Here is a 25,414-nt window from a genome sequence, read left to right as displayed (position 1 = left end):
CTAAAAACCACTGCAAAACTAACAGAGAACTAAACAACCTCCCTGCCCCCCAAGCACACAAACACAGTTGTTTTCCAGTTAATGCAAAAGATTCTTTATGTCTAGCTAGCATACAAACTGGCATGGACTAAAAGCAGGTGTGTGCCCTTTTCGACTTTGTACAATGCAGAAAATGTAGAACTAATTGGTCTTCCCTATAGTCTAGAGTTTTTGTTTTCATTCAGTATCAAAGTACAGTGTAGCACTGTTCCCCTACATTAATTTTTATGGTAGAATAGTGTTATTAGTTCTTAGTCCAATCTCATTGCATATTCTTGATTAATGGTAATTTGCAACTCTTCAGTTCACATCCTCTCCCGCCACCTTCACAGATTCAGTGTCAGTAATAACACCTTGGTGTTAACAGTATCTTTTCTCTACATGTTTAAGATTAAACAAGCACCTCCCCAAACGGGTTCTATTCTTTCCCTAAAGAAAAAAAAAAAGGTTCATCAGCTGAAAAATCTAATACATTCTGTTAGAGCAGACCAATGCTCATGAAGCACAGCTATTTCCCCAAATCTTGGGAGCTTTTCTTTCTTTCCAAACTTAATTTTGGGAAAGTAATAGGATAAGATTCTCTATATTCCCTGACTGAGAAAGTGTCCCTTCCCAAGATGACTCTGCTGACAGAACAATACAGAAAATCACCGGATTAGGAACAATTCTAAATCACATGCTGGGATGAGGAGGTGTGATCTCTTAACACATTTTTTATCATTCTGTTTTCCTGCTGGTTTGTTTGTTATTCTGATTACTTAACTAGTATTTTGTGCTTTTGTCTGCACATTACTTTTAACTTTTCACAATATGCACTGTTCCAAACAATACCTTTAATTAATCCCCAAAGATTCATTAAATACTACCTTTTTGTCTGTTTTGGTACTGTTCAGTGCATTCTCTGCATCTCTGGTCCAGATCATTTGAATTCCCAGAAGTCCTATTTGTGCAGGAAACATTGCCTGAAAGTCATACAGCTTAAATTCTGAATCGCTAATAGCCATTGATGCCTGTCTAATGATGGTGTGGATTGTTTTCCTAATCCCATCCAGCAGCTGACCTAACCAGAATTCCACATTACCCTGAAATAAATAAGAAAGTACCGTTAAAGAATCAGTTCATGAATAATTCACAAGGAGAAAAACCACTATGTGAATTTTTTCCCAGCCCTTCATACTCCCATTTCCCTCTTTGTTATTCTCTCATCTCTAAAAGACTCCTCTCTCCTTCTGCTCCATTGTCCTTCTAAAGATATGTGATGGATTTGGCAGTTCACATTACTATTGCTGAAAACACAGGTAAAGTAATCATTACAAAATGACACAAATATCCTGTCCTTTCTGGCCTTTGCTCTTCCTGTTCACATTGGAAAGTTTTGTTTCAGCTTGTCAAATAAGAGCATGATGCCGTACTATTGGTCTCTAAGACATAAATCTACTTCAAATCAAGTCATGAAAAACTGCAATATATTCCATTACCTGAGCTAAAACTGGTTCAATAATATTGACCTCTTCTCCTTCTTGAGATTCAAACAACAAAATCTGGTCGTAGTTTTTTTCATTAAATCCAACTCGGTTAACATTGTCAAACAAACTTAATAAATGTGCCTACAATAGAATCAGGGGGGAAAAAAAAGCTCCATAAACTGATCTGATATGGCATTCTTACTTTGTCTTTAAATCCTGTATTAGAAGATTATATAGATCTTTTCATAAGTGAAGTAAATTCTCTCAACTAAATAACAAAACCCTCTGCAGGCCTCACTTCTTAATATTGACTCTAAGAACATTATTGCTTTATTACTTGTACCTGGATAGTGTGGGAATCAGATGCTTGACCAAGGATTTCCAGAAGCGCAGGATCAGATACAAAAAAAAATCTTGGAAACATTAACCGTTTCTTTTCCAAATACCCAGTCAGTGATTTCTGACAGATTTCCAATTGTTCCAGCAAATGTGGTAATAGCTGTGCCAAAGTCTCATCTCCAACACAGCACTGCACAATGTTTGACATTTCATGGGCTCTCTGCATAATTCTCTGCCATGATTTATCAATGTTCTGAAATCTTCTGGCTTCCTGGAGTACATGAAAGATGCATTAGCTCTTCCTCATGTTTATCAAATTCCAAAATTTAAAGAATTCCATGAGACAAAGTAACAGTTTAATATTTCATTGGCTGATCAAGTCTTCTTTGCAAGACTAATGCAAGACTAATGTATAAATATTTATAGGCATGCTTATAATGATCAGTGCTTATAATGACCAGAGTTCAAATTGCAAGAGAAAGAGTCCAATGGGATAGCTCTAGAAATGTCTTTTACTTCATGTTGGGCACCAAAATTATCCATGTAAAAGGATTCCAACACACACCACAAAAGACAGCAGCCTTCTCAGAAACGTCAGTTCCTAATAGCAACACACAATGTCATAATGGCTGTTCCACACAGGTTATGAGCAGTAAGTTATTAGTGGTAATACCTGACACACAAACCCACTTATAAATAGTCTGAAGCTGCTGAATTTGTAAGGTATGGTAGATGAAGGGAGACAAATTCTCAGATACTGAGAGCTGGGGAATAAATATTTTCATACCCTGGGTATACCGACTTTAAACACATTTTCTTCACCTAAAACAAACGAAATTGTAATGGGGTCACAAATTATCTGAGAACTAGAAGTGATCTCAAGAGACCACCCAAAGCCATTTACCTGTCACAAGACAGGATCATACCCATGCCACTCCTGAAAAACATTATTTAAAGATGCTTGATGCTGGAGATTTAGAAGCCCCTCCAGGCAGTCTTTGCTACTGGGGCCTCTGTTTTAATATCCAAGCTTAATCTTTCTTGTGTGTACACCCATTACTTCCCATCCCATTCACAGATACAGAGAACACATTGATTTCTTCCTGCTGAGAGCAGCCCTTATTTTTTAAAAAACATATCACGTCTTCTCCTCAGTTTTTCTTCTCCTTCAAGCCAAACAAGCCTAGTTTGCTGAGTCTTTTCTCACGCATCATCCTTCCTGGACAGTTCCTCATTCTTATCACCCTCCTCTATGTTCTTTCAAATTTGTCTATGTGTTTCTTCAGCCAAAACCCAGTACAATACTCTAGTTATCAGTTACTGTTGTTTACACATTCCACTCTTCTGCCTGCATTTTACACACCAGCAATCTAAAACTCATTTTCTGATACTACTATGAGAGACAATGTCAAAAGCCTATCAAAATTTATAGCAACTACTGTTTTTCTTCTATCCACAAAGCTGTTGCCCACCCTACAAATAAATTAGTTTGACAGGTTTTTGCTCCTAACAAATCCACACTGACTGTTACTCTTCTCCTTGTTAACTTCCAGATGCTTACAGACAGTTATTTGTTGCAGTATTCATCCAGGAATTGCAATTAAGCCCACTCATCTATCATTACTCCTCCACCAAGCTGTTCATCCTCCTCCTTCTTTAAAGACAGTCACCACATTTGCTTTTTTCCAGAATCCTGGTTCATGTATCATCCTTGCAAGAAGTAGCTTTAGCAGTTACCAGCTGTGCTGCAGCAATTCATTTATCTGCAAAAACTGCTTATTGATTCTCTGATAAGCATTCACAACATAAACAGATCTAAGTAAAAAAAATACTGTTATCTTAAATTGCAGTTAATAAAGCTTTACCTACAAAAATTAATGTTAATTTTGGAAATTGTAAGCCTTTAATTATAAAAGATGTGGCCTGAAATAAATTCAAATTTAATAATTTCCCAATAATCACATTTTCTTAAGTTACAGCACTGGTTGATCCAGTGCTACTAAATTCTGGTGTGTTAGAACTATATGAAAGACTCTCAGCAGACACAACAGAGAGGATGACTTATCCTGGTATTGCTTTCCTGCAGGAGGCCAGATCACTCCTTAACTCTTTTGCAGCTGCTATCATGGAAGGTTATAATTGCCTTCTGAAGAGTTTGCAATAGGCCACACAGACTGGCACACAGCCAGCTGCCCAAGTCTTGCAGCATCTCTCTGTGGGACTTCATCATATTTGAGTCCTAGTGAGTACAGCATTCATACAGAAAATCTGTCATTCTACCATTACATAATGTAGAGCCTATAAACGTGTGCACCAGGAGAAAGGGATGTTTGTATATATGGCAAAAGCAAGAAAGCAGTTTTGTACCATTAAGTAGACCCAAGCCCTGTACTATCATATGATTCACTAATGCTGCAAGCTGACAGGAACACTTGAGCCTGAATTACAGGCAATCCTGCTCCTGTTCTAAGCAGTTCAAGCAGACAGACTCCACTCTGGCAAAGCTTTTTCTGAACTGCCCATGCACAGCCCACAAAACTTATGTGCATTGGCAAGTAAGCTCTGTGGTGGTGGTAAAACTTTGATACAACATACTACCATTAACATATTGTTATCATAAATCAACATACCTGAGGTAGTTGTTTTGCAATGTCTCCACCAACAAACACAGCTTCAAGGTAAATCCAGAGATTTTGTACAGTAATCCAGTTTTCAATTATCTCTGCAGTATTGGTCAACTTCTGAACCCACTCTTGTATAGTGGACTTATATGGTGCATTATACCTGTATGAATGTGAGTTAAAGGGAGAAAGAGAACATAATGTGATCATTGTTTACTTTTTGCGTTTGATTACATTCACACAATATATGCATTAAGTTCTGTACCTGTTGCTCATAAGTGACCCCAATATCATGAGACTGTCTTCCACCAAAGCTATTTTCTCCAATATATCTGATCCTTTCAAAAGGAGTTCTCCTCGAGTTTTGAACTGGACAAAACTGAAAGCATGAGTATTCCATTCACTGATGACGTGCTTCAATTTTGCTTCGATATCCTTTTCTTTAACAGCACTGATGCAGATGTCCTGTGTAAAATTATACAAGTAAATGACATTCCTCTAAGGCTAATATAATGCATACTTATAAAAACAACTAAAATTCATTGGCTAGATCCGATCTTCAGTGTAAGTTCTAGCTAATGAAAATATATATGGAAACACCCCAAAATTATTATATTACAAACTAACTTATATTATAGTACTGCTTGTAACAAACATTTTATCTTCACTAGTACTAGCACCTTATGCTTTTGACAATTCACTGACTCAGTGAATCTGCAGACAGAATTTGCCTCTCTGTATGTATTAAAATTTGAAGTCAAATATACCTACTGAGGAGTTTAAGGAAAATATGCATTACCAGTTAAAACCAATACAGTTCAAGAATAGAGAATGGACAACATGACTGCCTGCTTCTCATTGGTTTTTGCATCAGAGACAAAAGGAGCAGCTACACAGACTGGACCCCAAATTCACATTCAGAAGTATACTGGATTCCATCACAGGTTTAAAGTCTTTGAGTGTAAGGCTGTAACTCTGAACCTTTCACATGACTTAAATTCTTGTCTGGAAATCTGGTACAGCAGAGGTTTGATTTCACGTTTTTGTCTTAGCAGTCAGTGTTTCTTTGTAGAACAAGATGGATCAGGTCACTAATCTGGAGTGACCACAGATCAAGCTAAGTGACAACAGAACTGAAGTTAGAAACTGTTGGGGTTTTCCTTATTTATTTTTAGTTATACTTCGTTCTTGCAAAAGATGAACATAAAGCTAACACACTTGCTACATAATTACTGTCCCCAAAAGAGAGAGGGCAATAGCTTCGTAGCTTGTGCACATTACATAAGCCTTCTCATTACTCTGTGCTCTTGTGAAGAGACACTTCTGAAATACAAAAGAAGCTTGTTCTCCTTCGATCCTATATCCCCAAGTTGGACTGTGTTCTAAGGATTTTGAGCCCTTAACAGGATCAGACGTATATCAACTATTTTTTCTCTCTAAGAAGATATATAAAGGGAAGAAAAAAATTATAAGTAGGCAGACCATAAAGCAGAAGCGTAACGAAATCACATTACTCTTAAAACAATATAATTCCTTCTATGGAAGGATTACTGTAGTACCATCTATCTATTTAACCCTTCTCCAGAATGAAAAAGAAATAAACTAACCGGTGCTGGTAATACCAGCTACCAAACTCCATTTTTCAACTAGAAATGGGATTTCAAAAGCACAGAGCCCCAAATCACAAGTTATTCATTAAAAGCAAACAGAAAAGTACATGTACCTCAATATCTTCTTTATATTTTAATAAAGGGGCATCCATTATGTTTTTCAAAGAGAAATTTTCAGAGTCAACGTCAAAGTGATGCCCAGTTACTTGTGCAATTCTTTCCCAGTGTCGTGACATCATTGCCTAGAAAAGTCCAAAGGAATTAGGGAAGATTTTTGTAAATTCTGTTATTTTTAGGAGTGGAATGATCACATACTTTTGCACTGCATCTGTTCAGCAAACAGAAGAGACTTGATTTCCATTCCACTGAAAGCATTAATAGTTCTAATCACATTATGAAGTCTTTTGTTTTACTTTTCTGTAACTAAGCCTAGCTAGATTTTTGCCATAAATATAGCTGCTTTTATCTATAAAAATGAATTACAGAAAGCATCTTATAGTCATACAATATGGTCTTCAAAAGAGTTTTTGAAGTGAATCTTATCTCCAAATTATTATGCTGAACATACTTTGTTTGCCATCATCTCAAGCAAAGAACAGCTCTCTGTGAAGTCATCAATTTTCTTTTTTAGGTCTTGAAAAGCTTGCCAGTCCTTCAATGCTTTCGGTAACTTACGGATTCTTTAAAAAGCACACAAAAAAGGAAGACATATTTTATTCTTTAAAATCACGATCCACCATTTAATAGTAAAATATCTTCTAATTTTTCAACCAGTGAACCAGTAGACTATAAATAAAAATCCAGTTGCAGGTTGGCAACATAATATATAGCTGATTGTTTTTGATCACAGGCATGAAACACTGCTTAAGACAGTAAAAAATCACACTAGAAGGGTTTGGTTTCTATTTCAGTTTGAATTAAAGGGGGTTAATTTCAAGTGCAAAGCTATGTCTGAACTTCAGGTTTTGGAGTGTCTTTGTTTTATTAAAAATTTGAAAATACATCTGATTTTGTAAAGAGGAATAAGGATTAAACAACATATATTTTTCAAGCAAAATAAAGCACATGCTGAATTAAAACTGACCTGCTTGTAAACAGAAAAATACTTCTGTTTCAATCACACAAGTCCTATTTTATACCTACTTTGTATGAAAGATATTTCAAGCAAAATCTTCTTTTATGTACAATTTCAAGATGAAAAAAACGAAAAAGAAAATGAAGAACATCTTGTACTGAGAATTGTCACGGCACCACTTGCTTCTAACAAATCATGCCAATTTTCATCTGCCAAAGCTCTGGACCAAAGTCTGACAGCAGTTCTCTTACGGCTCAATGGCACAAATGAAAAGCTGCATAAAACCAATCCATAACAAAAAATTCCTTCAAAGAAATTCTCCATTTTTCACAGCTCAAAATCAGACATATCTGTCACTCACACAATGCTGGAGCACGTGTGAATTCTTCACGGCTTGCTGGAAAGAGGTAGATATGAACATATGCATCCTGTCATGGCACTACAATCACTGTAGTCTTTCACCTTGAATCCAACAATAGTATTAAATATGTAGAGCAAAACATTGTAGAATTGAAAATGATACTATGCCAAGTATTGATAAGACTTTAAGAAACAGCTCCTGGCTACATCTATGCTGTGCATAACAAGTAACATTCTTACAAACTCTGTCTTAGGCTGGCAATTGGAAATGGGATCTCTTAGCTTGGTAATGAAAACTGCCTTTTTTATTATTATTTTTTATAGCTTTGTTTTGGTCTCAATAGTATCTTCTAACAGTAAGTTCTCTGAGTTACACACTAAGTTAAAAAAACTATTTCATCAATCACGTTTAAATTTCCTTCTTAAATTTACTGGACATTCTCTTTACACTATATTACAGTAAAACATAACGGGAAACTTCTCTCTAGCTGCTATATGAACTTCTATAATGCTCTTTACCACATGTATTTTCTCTATTTATCCTTTTTATCTCTGTTTAAATTGATTTATTTTCACCTACAGTTATTTTTGTGATTCTTCTTTTCGTGATTCTAGGTTTTCTATTATATTACTATTTTCAAAAGTGGTAGGTAAAAAGAACTATGCATATCTTTACAATTATGCTAAAACACTAACTGCATTTGCAGTATTCCTGTTCGTTTCATACCACAGCATAATACCATCTTAGTTATTTCTGTGGGTACCGCCTGTACGCTGTTTAAGTTTCTTCAACTTTAAAGAGAACAGATTGATGCAACAATGCTAGCAAGCCTGCCAAAGGAAGGATAGTACTGGGTTAGACTTCTATTGGTGGTCACTTTGGTCCAGCTTGACACTTGAGAGGGAAAAAAAAGTCACACAAAGTAAAAATTGAAACAAATAACTTTCAAAACTGTTGTCATGCAATGGCTTCCTTCAGAGTTCCATGAGATGGAAGCATAAAGATAGTCCTACCAACCTGTAAAATATAATCAACTATAGAAACAATGAGGATGCAGATTCCAGAATTATACTGAAATGAAATTGAGATTTATAGGTATTGTCTAAATGCAGAAGTATATATATTATTTAAAAAAAGGCAAGAGGTTTTTTTCAAACTAATGACTAGAAGACAGCTCATTCAGTTTCTCCAGAAAAAAGCAGAAAATCTCCACCCCACTCCACGCACTCCTGTGTACAGTTCACACCCCTTCAGTGTGTACAGAAATGGGTGCTGCTAAAATGGTGACACACACAAATTAATATTAGACTAAAAAACCTGAGCACCAGTAACTTGTCCTGTGATTTTCAAAGATTTGGGATGAAATGAAACACACAGATGTGGTCTCAACCTCTTGAATGATACCAAAATGTAAGTGAAATCTCTCTCAGATCACACCGAAGAATTTAAAATCAAAAGCTGATCAGAACTACTGGTGAAGCAGAGACACACCGGCTGTTCTAGAAGAGAAGCTCTGCAGAAAAGAAAGCTCTTAAAACTGAGTACGAAAGTGATCAGGGCCACTGTGTAAAGAGGTGAAAAAAATGCTATGCGAAAATAATAAAAGAAGAAAGAAAACAGAGAGACAGTTCACTTTTTTATTCCAATAGATATGCACCAGATAAAAATCTTGCAGTTATTTTCAAATTTTTGCATGTAACTTGATTCTCATGTATGTATGTTCAGTAATTCCCATTAAGAGTAAAACATAGGCTGGTACAGGTAACTACTCAGAAGAAATGGATGCACAGAATACTTAAGACCTTCATATAGACTCTCCACTTTTGCATGTAACAAAGTTCCCCTTTTCTAGCAAATCCATCTATACACCAGCATCAGAAATCAGAATTCAGAGAAAGCTGGCAAAGGAGAAACAACCCAAATCCTGTTGGTTCATGAGCCCTCCTTCTGAGGGGAGTAACAAGCTGCGTCAAGAAAGCATTGCAGACCCAGCTGCGGCTGTTGAAAAACCAAAAGTGCATCTTTACCAACACAGTAGAAAAATTCCTCTGACCAGCAAAGCATGATTTCACATAATATTTATTTTGCATGTAATGTGGACAACATTATTCCTCTCAAACCTCATAAATAACCCCTCAGAATTAAGTGTGGCTACCCAGCCTTCTTGAAATAACAATTTCAATCCATATAAACACATGGAATTAGACAGCAACTTCAAAATTCTAACATCACAGACTGACAATTAGCTGTAAACTAAATCACTGAGAACGTGGATTTAGGTGGTTTTAGGAAAACACCGTACCCCAGATTTATGCACCTTATTACATAAGCTAAAACCTACTATGTTGGTATACCCCAACATGCCTAAAGTGACTTGCAGACACAGCAAAGTAAGGTCACGCACTAGCTGCATATTGCACCAGTCTAAAACTAAGGCAGCTGTGCTGAATGCTTGAGCAAGCCTGAGCTTGAAATAAAGCAACAGATTTTTGCCTCTCAGAGCAATTTTCACAAGCTAATTAACACAGAGAGCTGAGAAATAATAATTGTCTGCACTTCAACATGTAACAACTTACTTGTTTTGAAAATCCAGAAGTTCGTTGTTAATTTTTTCAATATTTAAATCATTCCAAAGCATTTCGTTGTATCCGTCGATACTAGCAATAACTGAATTATAAAGACTGTAAAGTTTCTGAAGCATTGAAAGTTCACGTTTAATTTTGTGCAGTTCAGGATACTCTGTTTCAAATTTTAAAACAGAAACCTGTGAGTGTTAATTAGGTACAACTATATTCACGAACATAAAAATCCATCTATTTCTAAAATTGGTATGTAACAAATGTATGAAATCAGACTTGCAGTCTTTTACACAGTGTCTAGTAAGAGAAACTTTTCCAGTTACATTATGTAAGAAGATCAGTAATTTAGATTGATGACTTTTTTTATAAATATTCTTCTATAACAGTAGATGTAATTTTTTTTACTTGAGAGAAGAGACCAGCCACATCCTCACTCCATCCTCCTCTCACGTAGTTGTAGAGAGCAACAAAGTCCCCTCCTGAGCCTTCTGTACTCCAGACTAAACAACCCCAGTTCTCTTAGCCATTCCTCATAAGACATGTATGTTTGTTTAGTTTCTCTCATAACTTTGGGAAATTCTAGATAAATATATTATGATTATTGCATATGTCTTCAGACAGGTAAACATACTGAATTCAGTAAGAACAAATTAAAGTGTTTAATTTACACCACAGTCTTCCAAACTTGAAATGTATCTAACAAAGAGACATAAGGTTATTCCAATCAGTTGCACAGCACAAGCGAATTCATTTTATATCTGGAGCAGGGACAACCTGAGTACTTTGGCAACATGTTTCCCAAATTTGGACATAGAAGAATACAGACAGGAGATGTGCTTAGCTCTGAACAGAACAAGCAAGATTGCTAAGAAGCTGGACCCTGAGATACACCAGCAGGGTGGTATTTTTCCATTTGATATTTATGTACGTGCAGACAGAGAGCCAGTTTCACATGTCTTTTCATAGGAAAGACAATAATAATATACTGCAAGGAATTTTTCTACAATAAATCCATCACTGAATGCATTTAGCAGGACCCATAAGAAAAATTTAATAGCTTAGGACCATTAAGAAGGTATCCATATCCCCTGAAAAACTACCTGTGATAGGAAGACCAAATAATTCTTCCCCACCGGAAAGAGAGATATACTTCCTCCATAGTTCATCAAATTTGGCTTGAAAGATCTGTAATCTGTCACTTGCTTCATGGGGAGGAACATTCTCCTCACTGGGGCCCCTGTAAAAACCAAACCAAATTCAGTGCAAGTATCAAAAATATACGTTACACAAAGAAGCACAACAGAAGCCAGACCCTACTCACTGAACAGGATTGAATATTTTCTAACATTTTTATCTAGAAAGTTTCACGGAAGACAATAAAAGAGAAAATGCAAAGTATATCCAGCATCCCAACATTACATACTGAGTAGTCCCAGAAAGAAAGCCCAATTTATTTTCTAATAATGAAATTCATCTAGGTTACCATACATCTTACAACCAGCTAAAAAGATTTACAAATGTTTTTGTTATTTTCTATTGCTTCTATAAAATAAATTTTAATTATGATTTGCGTTTATACTCTTAATAAGGGAAACATAGTGGGTATATAATTGAGGGGTAAAAACTGTGGTACCTGGTACTAGAACCATAATTAAGCACTTAGAAAATAACAGAAAAAATATTATTTTGCCCTAATGAGTACATCTCAGCTGGACAACCACGTGTAATCCCCAGTTTTCATGCCTGGGACCACTCCTTGGCTGCATCATAATATTTTGGTATGAGAACTGTAAGTATACCATCTTCTGTTGTGCCATGATTGTTTCTAGGAAGAAATACTGGCACATGGGCGTCAGAGAGCAGTGCAGGTTGGCTGCTCGGCAAGGAAAATGGAACCAGGAGGTGAAAGCAGTAACACAGCAGATGCAGCTGTGTCCCAGTCATATAGTAGCTGAGCAAGAAAAGTAGGGCAAGCCTTGGGGTGCTAGCCAGGTTCAAATGAGAGTCCAGATCTTTAGACAAAGTCCACAATGATTACACAAGGTCAAGTGGGGAAGGCAAGTCAGCAAGTCAGGGTCTCAAACAGCTCTAGTGAAGGTAACCAGGGTGAAACACAATCCAGTGGCTACCAGGCTGCACTGAGATCAGGCTGAGAAGTGAGTCTGTGCACTGGGATACAGGTTAAGCTCGTTATGGTCCACGGACAGGCACAGGCCTAGCTGTGACAGAGCCAGAGCTGTAGGTCGGGGAGGGGGGACAAGCAGTGATGCCTCAGCTTACAAGCAGATCCCACAAGAAGGGGTGTCAGCCTTGCTGAGGCCTCCCAGCAGAACTTCCTGGGAGTGCTCTGCCACCAAAGGAAGGGGGAAGCCCTCAGCTACATCAGCTCTAACATGGGCCTGATCCCAGGCAGCTGAACCTCCAGGAGGGGGCATGCTCTCAGGTTTCCTGTAACTGGTAGCAGCTACAGGGCGTTTCCAGGAATTCCTCTGGACAGCTCTGAGAGCAGAACTGCAGGCAGCACTATGCATGCACCCACATCAGCAACTTGGTGTTCTAGTAGGCTCCTTTTTGGTACACGTTCGCCTTGTGCCTACAGGTGAAGTCTTGAAGCTTGCATTCAAACGCACTGCTAGTGTGCCTTCAAGAAGTTTCACTGCTGGTGGAGCAAAGGTTGAAGCCAAGCACTCAGTTACCATCTGGACCACCCTGCTTGTAACACCAGTGCAAAATCACCTGCCCTAGGAGAAGAGTACATATTCTCCAAGGCCCTCCAGAGGGGTGTGCTCTATGTGTGCACTGAATTCTGTTCATAACAGCAAGGCAGACTGCAGAGGCTGTACATAAAACTGCTTCACACTGCCCATGGGGTATGGATGTGCCTGCCTCAGGTCAGCTGCTGATGTGAACTTCATTGCCAAAAAAAAAAAAAAACCCACACTGTGCATGTCCTGAAAAAAATTTAAATTTGGATCATGATTGAGAATTTGACTTTTCCCTCCCCCCAATCTATTAACTCCTCTTGAATTTCACCAACTCTAGCATTGAAATCATGGGAATGAGTCTGTGACACTAAGAGTATCTGTCCATCTTATATTATTCTGAATTTAACCTTTTTTTTCCCAGCTGTCATATATACATTGAGGCTGTACTGCACTTATTTTCTGAAGCCCTTCAGATACACCATTTTTGAGCAATCACTAATGAAGCATAGTTGTATGTACCACAGATGACCTACTTTTCATCATAATCTTTGTAAAATGCTGCAGTATCAATCTGGAATTTTTGGAGATCATTCAGCAAATCTGTTTTCATGTCTGGCTGTACCTTCAGCAGCAAGTCCTCAACCTGCAGTGCCTATATGCAGACAAAGAGGAAAAACAGGCATAAAAGTGGCAGGAAAAAAGGCACTGAGTTTTAAGTGAGAAAATAGTTTTGTTCAAACATTTCAACATTAAAAAGGCTGACAACAGCTTTGCTATATATATGATTTGAGAAATAATACAGCTATGGTACCTGTGTGTTTAGGTTCTTCCAGGCATAAGCCAATCCATCAACTCTTTCTGTATTTCCATCTTGAAAGAGCAGATTGTATTTATGAAGCACAGAGTAAGATTCTTCTATAGGTCCAACTGTCATGTCAATATTAATCTCATTCTCTCTAATTTCCTTTAGTGCTTCCATTGCTTCCCGTACATCGTCAAGGTCATGGATAGGTCTGCTTAATCTCTTGCTAACATTTTCAATGAATGAATAAATTTCATCCATGTCTGTGGCAGACTTTTTATTCAAAGCTAATCCAAATGTTCTTTGTCTTGAGCGGCACTCCTGAATTAATGCTATTTTCAATGACTCTGTTGCAATATCCACTGATTCCAGTACACAGCAATTTGGCAGTTCTCTGATTTGCATTTCTAATTGCTAAGACAAACACAAGCATTCAGCTTTTAATTTCACTACAGTTTCTCTGAACAGTTCTTTTTTATTAAAGATATAATACTTACAGAAAAGTATCTGATTTGAGTTTGGAATTCAGCCATTGTTGGTTTAGTATCTATAAATTCCCTCACTTTTTCCTCTGCATCCTAGATAAAAGAAGTTTAAGTTAATTATTACTTATCACTGGTATTACAATAACCTATGGGGGACTCAGCTGCCTGATGTACTGTGCAAACACAAACATTCCCTCTCTAAAAGATCTTGAGATGTCAGCATTAAGATCAAATGATCTGTCTCACTTGAACTGCTTTTCCTGGCTCTTATTCTTTGTACAGTATGCTTTAAAGGACTTGAAACCTATCTGTAACTCAGAAACTGACACAGATCAGGATATCCCTTATCCATCTAAATATTACTACAAAATTACAATGTAGCTGCTAAAATTTTGCTGGAAATACTTCCTTCCCTTCTGTCTGCAAACCCCCAAAAGCAGCTCACACCCTCTAACAGGTATTAAGTGGTAGTAATTGCACTAAGTCATCTTCACTCTTCCCAAAACAGTACATTTAACTGCAGTTTCTAGCTATAAATGGCCTGGCCATTTGGGGAAAGCACAGTTTGGCAGGAAGGATGGATCTAAGTGAAGAAGGAGCATTAAGCTTGTTGAAGCTTGCTTAAATGCAACAGAGCACTGAGCATCCTTCCTTTTCATAAGGTAGGCTAGTATCTGCAGAGGTGAGAACTTCAGTGTCACCAGCTCAATAAATGTGCTTGATTCTTGGTTCAATTACAGACAAATGGTCTTCACTCAGCTCAAGAACATTCATCTACAGCCTGCACTGTGAGGTCCCTGAGAAGCTATTACAGCTGCTCTGGCCAGTAATGAGTTACAAGTGACAGTTCCCAGTGGTCTCACAGACATTATAAAGACAGGGGTAACAGTGCCAACTCTTGAGGAATTTTAAGGTTAAGGAGGGGATTAATTTTAGAAGATATCAGTAGAAAGGAAACATCATGCAACTGCATCATCTAATCTGGTTGTGTCTTGTCAGGGTGCAATGACGTACCATCAACACATGGTTAGCTCAAACAGTATGTCCAAGAACTGAGGTAACTAAGCATTAAGATTTTGAACTCCAAAAGCCATGAAGAGGTGAAAATGTCTCCTCAGAGCTTTTTATGTGACTGGACCCACTTCCTAATGAAGACAGCTCCATCAGCCCTGATTCACTTCTGCTCTGGAATCCTTATTACTGGAAAGATCTCCTAGATTTAGTTTATCATTTTTGTGAAGAAATAGAAAAACTGCTTTTAGCAGTGGTTGCTGAAGAAGAACTAGTCAGTTTAATATTCAGGAGTAGTTTTGTAGTCAGCAGTTTCTCAGAGATTCTGCTAAATTATTCTTTTTTATAACCTATGCAGACAAGATGCTGTGAGAAAGATGCATAAGCACATGAAAGCATAAGTTTGTTTATACTCCAACATTGTTTTTTGTTCTTCTACTTTCTTCCTTAGATATTTTAATTGGTAAAGAATTACAAGTCTGGTCAACACAAGAGTAAACAGTTATTATGAGGATATGGATTCTACCATGAAACCAGTGATTCCTACTGAGCACACTTACTCCTACTGAGTCTCCTTATGGAAGACAGAACAGTTTATTTAAAAGATTTCACAATACAGCAACATACTTTATTAAATATCTTTCTAACCTTATCCCAGATGCCTGAAAATTCAGAAAAGCTGTTCAGGAGATTTGATGCTTCAGTTTTAAGAGATAAAATAATTGTACTTAGTTGCATCACCACTTTGTTTATATCCTTATGCTCGATGATCTGCTTGTCTAAAGGTTTCAGTGCCATCATCCTGGTGAGTCTGTTCTCATCACCTAGCTCTGCAGCAACAGCTTGTTCAATCTGACATAAATTAAACAAGAAAAAACATATGTCCAGTAGTTCCGTTTTCTTTTTTTTTTTTTTTTTTTTACATTATTGAATGTCAAATAATGCACACACAATAAGTACTTCTAAGGACAAAAAGAAGTGCAGAGAAAACATCCTGTTCTTAGCTTGGATTTTTACAGAACTATAGTTCTAGTGTTAAAGCTGATTTTATAAAAAAATTGCCATGTGGACCTCTATATTAATAACTTCTGAATGACACAGGTCAAATACACATCATATACAGCACAACAACTGTGCTGTTTCCTGCTCCTACACAAATGCTCAGGTCTTTCGATTTCTCTAGTGTAGAATTACAATCTATACGCATTCTTGGCCAAAAAAAGGCCTGAAGGCAGTGGAAGGTTGGCTGCTTGGAAGTAAGGAAATAATTCTGCTTGAGGAAATGGAATTAAATGCACTCTCTCCTATTACTATTATTATTAGTAATAATAATAATAAGAAGAAGAATTTGCAGGACTTGAGTGGGGTTTTTTTAATTGAAATGAGCTGACCTCTTTTTCATCTCAGATTGATGAAATAGGAAGGCATTTTTACATACACTTTTCAGCATAGGTCTACATAGTTCTTTATTTCATTACCAGAGGAGAGAATTAAGGCCATTTGATTACCATTACTGTGCATTTCAACAAGTTTCAGTTTCTATCTATACCTCAGACTTTCCTAAGGTTTTAGTACTCATTTCATGCCAGTTAAAATATTTACATTGTATTTACTGAAGCATTATAGGTGCTGTATGCAGCCCGAAAGTTTAACTTCAAATACAGTTTTTTGCCTGAGAAGACTGATAATAATTTACACTCAGCTAGTAGTACCCCTGGATAATGTTAGTTTTCATACATTATCTACACTATCATCACCATACTTGAACAGCTTTTGATTTTAATATTAGAAACCACCAAACATAAGGTTTATGACTTATTACTCTTATGTTCAATTCCTTAGTATAGAGATTAAAAACTAGGCTTTCACTTAATGGGAAGATCCACCAGACCACAAGTCAAAGTATTGGTACAGAACATATTCTTATGAGATTAAGAAACTTTCACCAAAATACTAAATTTTTAAAATAATAAAAATAAAATTCTCACCTGCTGCTGTTTATGATGTAAGTAAGCAAATTTCCACAGGGGGATATCTTTGGCTATTGATAATACGATATTTACTGCTTTGTTTACAGCACTCTGAAAACAGCAAAATATTCACCTTGAGCACATGGAGGGATTATGACAAAGAGGAGGAAAGACAAAAAAAAGGGGGGAGGGGTGGAAATCCTGCAAACAATACCAAAATTAAAAATTATACCTCTACCTTTACAGAAATATTCTAGTAAGTAATAAGCATGAAGTAGGATCACCAAGAATACATATTGTAAGGGGAAAGAATACTCCATAAAGTTTTATCACAGTGTTTCTACGTTTATGTGGTTTTCAAACAAAACCATAAGAGAACTTTATGAACCTTAATCATGCTTCCTTGGGGATCATAACTTAATTATAGTACTATTTCCCCTCAGACTGGTTATAAACTTAGTTATTATTAATAATAATAGTTTTCACATTCACATCAGAATGCCTGAATACCTTTGTCTAGATTCATGACAGTATAGTCTATTATCCATACAGGCAGCTATATAAATTAATATATAACTCCTTCTATGTATGCTAGTTTAAAATTACACTTTGTGGTCTGATTTCTTACTGACAACACCATGAAGGCTGCAAACAAAATCTGAGAAATAATTCAACACCAGTTTTGATAGTGACAATGCTAAATGAGAAGTCCACAAATCAACACCATAAACAACTAATACTTTGTGAGTAATTTCAGACATCATAGGAGATTGTAAGTATGTGTGTAAGAACTTTGCTGAACTAGTATAAGGTTAAATGAGTGATCGTATTTTTTCACAGTTTAGGGCTCAAGGCTGGTAATATTCTTCTTTATATTTCACTATGCAGAACACTGATTTATGAATGATACTTAAAACTCATCACATCATTTTATATTTTGAAAGAGTTTAAGGAGACTAGAAAGTCAAATCAGGCTGTACCAATGGCATTAATTTTTATTTCTGCATTCACTTTGAAATGTTTGCCTTTAAGTAGAGATTTATTAACATGAGTTTCTTGGCTTTCAGGAGAACACTTCCTTCTACTGGCCAGCATAACAAACCTGATCGGTGGCTTCGTGTCTTCAGCACCCAGTGATGTCATGAATTCAGGTGACTTTTAACCTTTTTTTCCCCCTCTTCCTTTTAGTTCTAATACCAGATTAAACTTGCACACATTGTTTTAAAACAATGCATTTTAAAACGTTTTAGCATAAATGACTGAGATGTACAATTATTTTGTTACCTGAATATCTTCAAGACTTGGTCTCAAGACAACATTTGGAATAGCCAGTTGAATTTCAGCTCTGAACAAAGGAACTCTCTGTGTCTCTACAAACTTAGTCATCTGATACCTAGAGTCAACAACACGCAATCGATGTCTTAAGGACTCTAATGAAATCTTCGTGCCTAAATAAATACGATATTTAAGTGAGGTTAGATGTTCACCACAATAAGCTTGGGAGGGGGAAAAAAATCTTAAAGTGATATTAAAATTAAACATATCCGAAGAAGACTCACATCTGACCAAAGAGTCAGTGTTCTTCTGACAAAGCTGTGCCATCAGATTATAGCAACTACAGGACAGGCATTCTTGGCAGCGTGTTTTCTGTTTCACATCTAGATGTGTACAGGCATATGAATCCTGAAGAGTGAAAAGGAAATTCTTTGGAAAATGACCATGCTATCCAGCATGTAAGTGAAATATGAAGTAGCTGACTAGGTTATAAAAGGTGACTTTTTACACTGTGAAAATGTCTTACCTCCAGAGTTTTTCCAGCATCTGCTTTCAACCTCTGCTTAAGAATATCTAGCAGTTCACATACAGAGCATTCCACTTGCTGACTCTGTCTACAAAAACAAGACTTAGAGTCACCCACAGGGAATCAAACATAAGGAATACCCCTTGTTATTTTGCAGGCACACACCCCAGTCCCACTGCACTGTGAAGAACTGTATGTATGTGCAAGGAAATGCCCTTATAATTTTCAATTTCTTCCTATTGCTTCAGCACACAGAGATTGTAAGACATTAAGATATTCAGACTATCAATAAATTCATTTTTCAGACTCTCTTATATCTGATTCAATTTGACTTCATAATAATTAAAAAAAAGGTTCTCTTCCAGCTATAGTTAATAAAACAGGCTTATCATGATGCAGTAAAATAATCTGTGAAATCAGAATTAGTAAAATAAAACCAAACAAAAAATAAATAGAAGGTATCTTATTTTGCACAATGAGCACAAGTATCTTTTTGGAGGCGAGCTGAACAACTATTCTGCTATAATTTGGAAAATAAGCATGGGGCAAAAAATTTGCACCACTGGGAGAAAGAAAAGTCTTACATTAGCTAGCTAGCATTAAGAATCAAGCAATTAACCTGGGGATGAGATTTCAAGTCTTATTCACCTTCATTTTTCTTGCTACTCATTAGAATGCCATAAGATGAAGCATATGAAATGCTAAACACTACAGATGCAATTTTACATCTGCTGTATTCAAGGTACTTGGGAGTTTCTCCCCTGCATCCTGAGACTATCATTTTGCTTTAGACTAGTACCCTGTAAACTCTATGCATAACATAGTAATAGGTAAACAATCCCTCCCAAATACGGCCTTCAAATCTGTGCAGTTAATAAACCTACTGAGACAGTTTGTGAGCAGCAGAGACAGCAAGCTTTTCTATCTGTTCCAGGAAACAAAGCACATCTATAGGTTCATCTTCTGGCAAAATTATCAGAGCAGTGTTTGACATATCCTCCAGAATTCTTTCAATTCTGCATTCCAAGGTATCAGTCACTTCTTTGACTACATAGTCCAACTCCCTCAGGGTACTATAAACATTCTCAATAACTAAGCAAGAAAAACAAAATGAAAACAAATCATGCAAAATACAGACCTCTTAAATCCCATCTCACCTTCCCCCCGGTATTACAATAAAATGAGGATTTAATGGCAATGAAATATGCAATTAAGACCTGAAACAGAAACATGATGGACTTGCTCTACCTTGGTATCTTTAAATGGAAATGTTTTATAATAAATGTTACAATAGCCTTTAAGATGTCTTTTCTTTTTTGTGTCAAAGAAAGAACATTGTAAGGAAAAGGATCATCAAAATACAATGAAAAACAGAAAGGATAGAACTGTCTAAAAATTATTCTGGTCCTCCTGTATACACACACAGTGAAATCCAGTACTTTTGTAATTGTAATTAACTTACGAATTCATTGGCTAAAATTCCCTCGCCCAAGATTACATACTGGTTAAACCACTAGATTTCTTCTTTCATGCTTATGACCTAACTTACTTAGCAAAGAGATATATTGAGTGCTTTTAACAGATGTGTTTATGAAACTAAAGGTAAAAATGACAGTTCCTGACTAGACTGGATAAATTCTTTCCCTGTCTTTCATACTTTTCATTGCAAAAAAGAAAAGTGTCACCTGAAACCCTTTGTCTTTGTATTTGTTATTACCAGACAGTATCATTTGACTCACCAATACTCCTTCTTAGTGTATGTAGAAAGAAATCACTATAGTATCTAAGCCACAGCAGTATGACAGTGGTGTGCAACTGCTGATGCTTTAAGTGGAAAACATCATTTATTCCTATTAGGAAGTTAATGAGGGAGCTTGTCTTTGATATTAACTGAAATGGACAAATAATCCAACCCATTCCTTAGTGCTATTATTATTATTTTAAATATATAAAATAGGTAGTCCTAAATAAATTTTTTCACCTTGTCTCCTGAGTTTTAGTCTAGAAGGCAACCATGGGCCCCCATACTTCTATATATTACAATGGAAATAAGGCACTTAAGACATTAAAAGCTCATGTATAGTGAGTTCAGCATGTCACTGGCAGGTCAGAGTTATTTTGTATGTACTGAACTAATGGCTAGTTTGTGAGTATCCAGCATACATTCTGGCCATGTTAGACATGGCACATTTTCAAAAAAATATGATGCATACACTCAAGAAAAGCATTCCTTTCTAGGGGTGATTCACTTTCAGCTGCAGCAGCAGGAAACAGGAGATAGCCCAGATACTCTTGCTGCATAACCTCTATCTTGTCAAAAAAGGCCAGTTCCCATAAAAGCGAATGCTGATCCAAAGAACTATTTAAACCCGAATTATACCTATTCAGATACATAACACACTGCAGAGAGTACCTAAATGGATAAATAAATAAATAATATTGTAAAGACTTTCCTTATGCTCTGTTACTAAACTATCCCAACCAAACACAAAAATTCATTTTAGAGATATAAAACAAACATAAAAACCCCAATTGCCATTGGATTTTTGTGCTTTGCTCAAGCAAAGGTCAAGTAAAACTAAAAGATGTCTAGCCCTGCCTTAAGCACTGTGCACCAGTGCCATATGGCAGAGCCACAGATCAACAGCTGCATGAACCCCTGCCCCATTTCACTTTCAGATATAGGCTGCATCTGTTCCTGTTTATCTGGTTGCTTTTCATTTGGAAGAAGAAAAGTGAAAGACTAACATCAGTCTACCTCAACTAAAATCTGATTTACAGGCATAAGGTATAGTTTTCTCATGGAACTGCAACATAAAAGTCTTGCTGATGGTTTTATGTATGTCCATTTCAATGACACTTTTATAATTAATAGTTAATCAATTTCATGCTGTATTTGATAGGGAAAAGCTTGTATCTTACGGGTTCTGTGGAAAAAGCTCAATGCATAATTGGGGATTATAAAATAAAGTTTTCTTAAAAAGAATTAAGAATTGGGCAAAAATCTCCAAATATTATATATCTCTTACTAATTTCAACCTTGAATTTAGACATGTTACTTTTAGGATGTTCAGCATAAGTTATGAAGATTTTTCTATAGAAAAGAAAAGGCAGATTATTAAAGCACCTCATGTACATTCTCTTGTCTGAGATTCTTGTAGCAGTTGGGCTATAATTATCTACCTAAAGAGAAACAAATTTTTCACAGAGAAATGAAAACAGAATGCAGGCATGAGAAGAGCTCCTAACTTTTTCATTGTATGGTGACTTGGAAAAAGATCATCGGACTGATACTGATAGCGGAAAAAGAAGTAAAAAATGCATGACAATTTTAGAAGTGTGACGTGACAGCTTATGCTCAGTAAATGAGGATGCATTCAATTCAAAAATGGAACTGCAACACAAGTCTTATTAATATGATGCAATGTTACTCACTGAACTTTGCAATAAAGCTCCAAAGTCAAGGCTCTACAGATTCTCCCACCATTACAGCACAGTATGGCTGACAGTGAAATATAACAAACCATTTACTTAGTGACACAGCTGTAAATTAACTAATTTAGTGACGTCACTGTACTCTCAGCAACTGAATTTGTAATGCCTCAATTGAGAGGTGGAGGGGAGGGATGGAGCAAAAGCAATCCTTTTAAAACACTAATTATTTTCCAAAAGTGAGGAGCCAGAAAGCCCCTTTCTTAAAGAAAAAAAAAAAAAGAAAAAAAAGAAAAAAGAAAAAAAGAGGGATAACTACTGTATTGGGTTTACATTTTTTAGCACCAAAGCACTTGCTCTCTCACTGTGCTCCTCACCGAGCCACTTCAATACAGTGACCAATAATGTTTAGTATGATTAAAAAATTCTAACAAATTTCAAGAAACTCTGATTCTACAGTGATTTTGCTTCCACTTTATTACAAGACTAGAAAAAGGTGGGTTGTTTATGTGGGAGGACATAAGACTGGTTAAAGGGGCATCAGCAGGGAGGTCAAAAAAGGATATGCCTGGTAAAGCATACAACTTAACAAGCGCTACTGACAGCTGTCAAACAGCCCTGGCTTGATCACCACATTTTAGAGCAGGACATAAACACACACACACCATTTTCACCTTACTCATGTCTGACTTACTTCCATAGCCAGGAGGGAGGGATGCGGCATGTTTTTCCCTTGAATAGATGAAGTGCTTTTCCTAAAACTGACAAAGAAATATCTGGCAGGTACTGCTAACAACATCAACAGTTCACCATCTCTTTTCCTACTACATACATTTATCGATGTTCAAAGAAGTCCATGACAGCTGCATCAGGCCCAGAGTAAGGGCATCCTCAACTTGTCCTATGAATGGTTTCATCAGTGGTTTTAGCACAACAGGAATCCCATTCAGACACTCCTTGTAATTGGTCAACAGATTCTGGAGTCTGAAAGACATGACCATGTTTATAATGGGCTTAATTCAGATACTTGAAACATAGAGAAATTTGGACCTATTTTCTCTTAATAAGATTTGCAAGTTCTGACCCCATATTATGAATGAGAACTCTTCCTAGCTCAAATTAAGCCTCTTCTCCCCACTAACAGCAGAATCAGACTGGGGAAATAAGTACCTCCAGTAAAGTGACTGATCAATTTAGAGAAACTTTCTCCTATGAAAAAATAATTTAAAAAGCCAAACAAAACAAAACAAAAAAACAAACAAGAAACTGAAAACATGGCGGTTTTGTTCCCTTCTTCCTATCTCACAAGACATGGCATGAAATGACACTGCTTGTAGAAAAGCTAGATCCAAACCACTTAAGACACCAAATCCCAAAGAAAAAGAGGCCAAATTCTGAATCAAGACTTACCAATATAATTCCATGAAAATGGAGCTACACAATAAAGCTGTATAAACAAGAACTAGAAGCAAAACCAACTCAGAAGTCAGATACATAATGGGTTCCTTACAAGAACTGCTGCAAAAAAAGTAATAGCTGTGTCCTGTGCCAGATAAGAAACATGACTTTAAACATCATTGTTACAAATCGTATACTGAGATAACCCATTCGCAATATACTGAGAACTGTTTTTTCAGTGTTACTTAAGCAAAAATCTCGTCTCTGAATATTCCTTCTTTGCCTGGGGAGTCAGTCTGAAGTCTTTTTTAGAGTTGATAGTAAGTTTGGGTTTCTTTTGTATTGCAAACATTTTCTGTACTTTTTTTGTTTCTCATCCCAACAGTTGGGATGTTGCTTTTGAGAGGACTGTAGCACACAGAGTTTGCCTTGCACATTACAAATTTTAGGTTATTTTGATCTAAAACACTCCACAGATAATTAATGAAAAATGCCATGTTATAAGAGTTAAAGACTGAAAGCTTTAACAATAGAAAAAGGGACAAGGGGTTGCATCGAAGTGTTTATGTAAGTCTTTGAACTTTGTCCCTTTTTATCCACTTCCATTAAAAAACTATCTAAAGAACACTCCTCACAAAGGATGACTTTTGTAAGACCTATCATCCTTGCTTAGAGAGTTCAAGAATCAATAATCAGCATCCCTGAAAATGAAAATAGCTCTTCCAGCACAGAATTGGACTGTTAGAAGAAGCAGAAAAAAAATTAAAATCAACAAAAGTCATTTCAGATATTCAACATAAGAAAGCATGTTATAACTTAGGTGATGTATTATCTATAGAAATGTTTGGGTTGTGCCTTAATCAAGCAGTAAATTCCAGCTTTTTTTTCTAACAGAAAAAAGCTTTTGATGTTAAATGTAATATTTTGGAGTGTAATCCCTATGTTATAGTGCATAGATGCCTTAGCAATACCTAGCTGCTCCACTTACAGAGCAGCTGCTGCAGTAACAAAAGCATGTAGGTGCTTTCTAGTAATGAGATATTTGTTGAGATAGGAACAACTCCATGTTACCAACATTACTGCGGAAATGCAGGGGAAAGCAATTAAATTTTAATTAAACTCCATCAAAAAGAAAAGTTATAATAAACCAAAAGCATATGCAACAGACTCAAAGCTAGGGATTCTCTTTTGCAGGTGAGAATCGAATCCAAAAAGTGTTCACTCACTCCATTTGATGTCTTTTAATCTGTTCTTCTTCTGCACACAAGCCAAGAACAACATCTGGAACTTCAAAATGCATTTTTTTCAGGTATTTTGTTTCATAAAGGACTTCCAGGACCACTGGGTCCAAGTTTACAAGTAATTCCTTCATTTAGCAGTACAGGGCAGGGAATAAGGAAAGAGAAAATAAGGCAATCATTTAGTGGTTACATGTAGTGTGATATAAGTGGAACATATAACAAGATGCAGGTGACCAGAGAAGATTTTTAAAACAGATACCCATGTTTCTACACAGATCTTCATCCTCCTCTACAAATATCTGGATTTTCCAAAGTATTAACCAACCAATATCTTACACTGATTTCAATTTCTTGTGACTCCTTCACTGTGCCTTAATGACTTGGCTCATGTAACTTCCTAAGTTTAATTCTGGTTTTGCAGAACAAAACTTATTTTCCTTTTCATCTCAGTTTCTCTATTGGTAGACTGGGGAAAAATG

The 25,414-nt window shown here is 36.4% G+C and overlaps 1 protein-coding gene across 1 annotated transcript in view; it reads right to left on the bottom strand.

The window, feature by feature from the left end:
• The window catches only part of LOC115602733 (dynein heavy chain 5, axonemal-like), a 155,875-nt gene that overhangs the window by 106,057 nt on the left and 24,404 nt on the right, over positions 1-25,414 (bottom strand). Inside the window, exons 20-39 of the mRNA XM_030474161.2 lie at positions 24,921-25,060; positions 23,129-23,280; positions 19,749-19,956; positions 18,865-18,952; positions 18,623-18,746; positions 18,348-18,511; positions 17,082-17,174; positions 15,742-15,945; positions 14,095-14,175; positions 13,607-14,011; positions 13,329-13,447; positions 11,191-11,327; positions 10,088-10,250; positions 6,644-6,755; positions 6,189-6,317; positions 4,731-4,930; positions 4,475-4,628; positions 1,849-2,115; positions 1,518-1,646; positions 906-1,121 (exon numbers count right to left, since the gene is read on the bottom strand). Coding sequence (XP_030330021.1) covers positions 906-1,121; positions 1,518-1,646; positions 1,849-2,115; positions 4,475-4,628; positions 4,731-4,930; positions 6,189-6,317; positions 6,644-6,755; positions 10,088-10,250; positions 11,191-11,327; positions 13,329-13,447; positions 13,607-14,011; positions 14,095-14,175; positions 15,742-15,945; positions 17,082-17,174; positions 18,348-18,511; positions 18,623-18,746; positions 18,865-18,952; positions 19,749-19,956; positions 23,129-23,280; positions 24,921-25,060 — 3,285 coding nt within the window. The remainder of the gene's footprint in view (positions 1-905; positions 1,122-1,517; positions 1,647-1,848; positions 2,116-4,474; positions 4,629-4,730; positions 4,931-6,188; positions 6,318-6,643; positions 6,756-10,087; positions 10,251-11,190; positions 11,328-13,328; positions 13,448-13,606; positions 14,012-14,094; positions 14,176-15,741; positions 15,946-17,081; positions 17,175-18,347; positions 18,512-18,622; positions 18,747-18,864; positions 18,953-19,748; positions 19,957-23,128; positions 23,281-24,920; positions 25,061-25,414) is intronic.

Source organism: Strigops habroptila, chromosome 1 (assembly GCF_004027225.2).
Source record: "Strigops habroptila isolate Jane chromosome 1, bStrHab1.2.pri, whole genome shotgun sequence".
Lineage (NCBI taxonomy): Eukaryota > Metazoa > Chordata > Aves > Psittaciformes > Psittacidae > Strigops > Strigops habroptila.
This window is presented reverse-complemented; position numbering and strand designations above follow the sequence as displayed.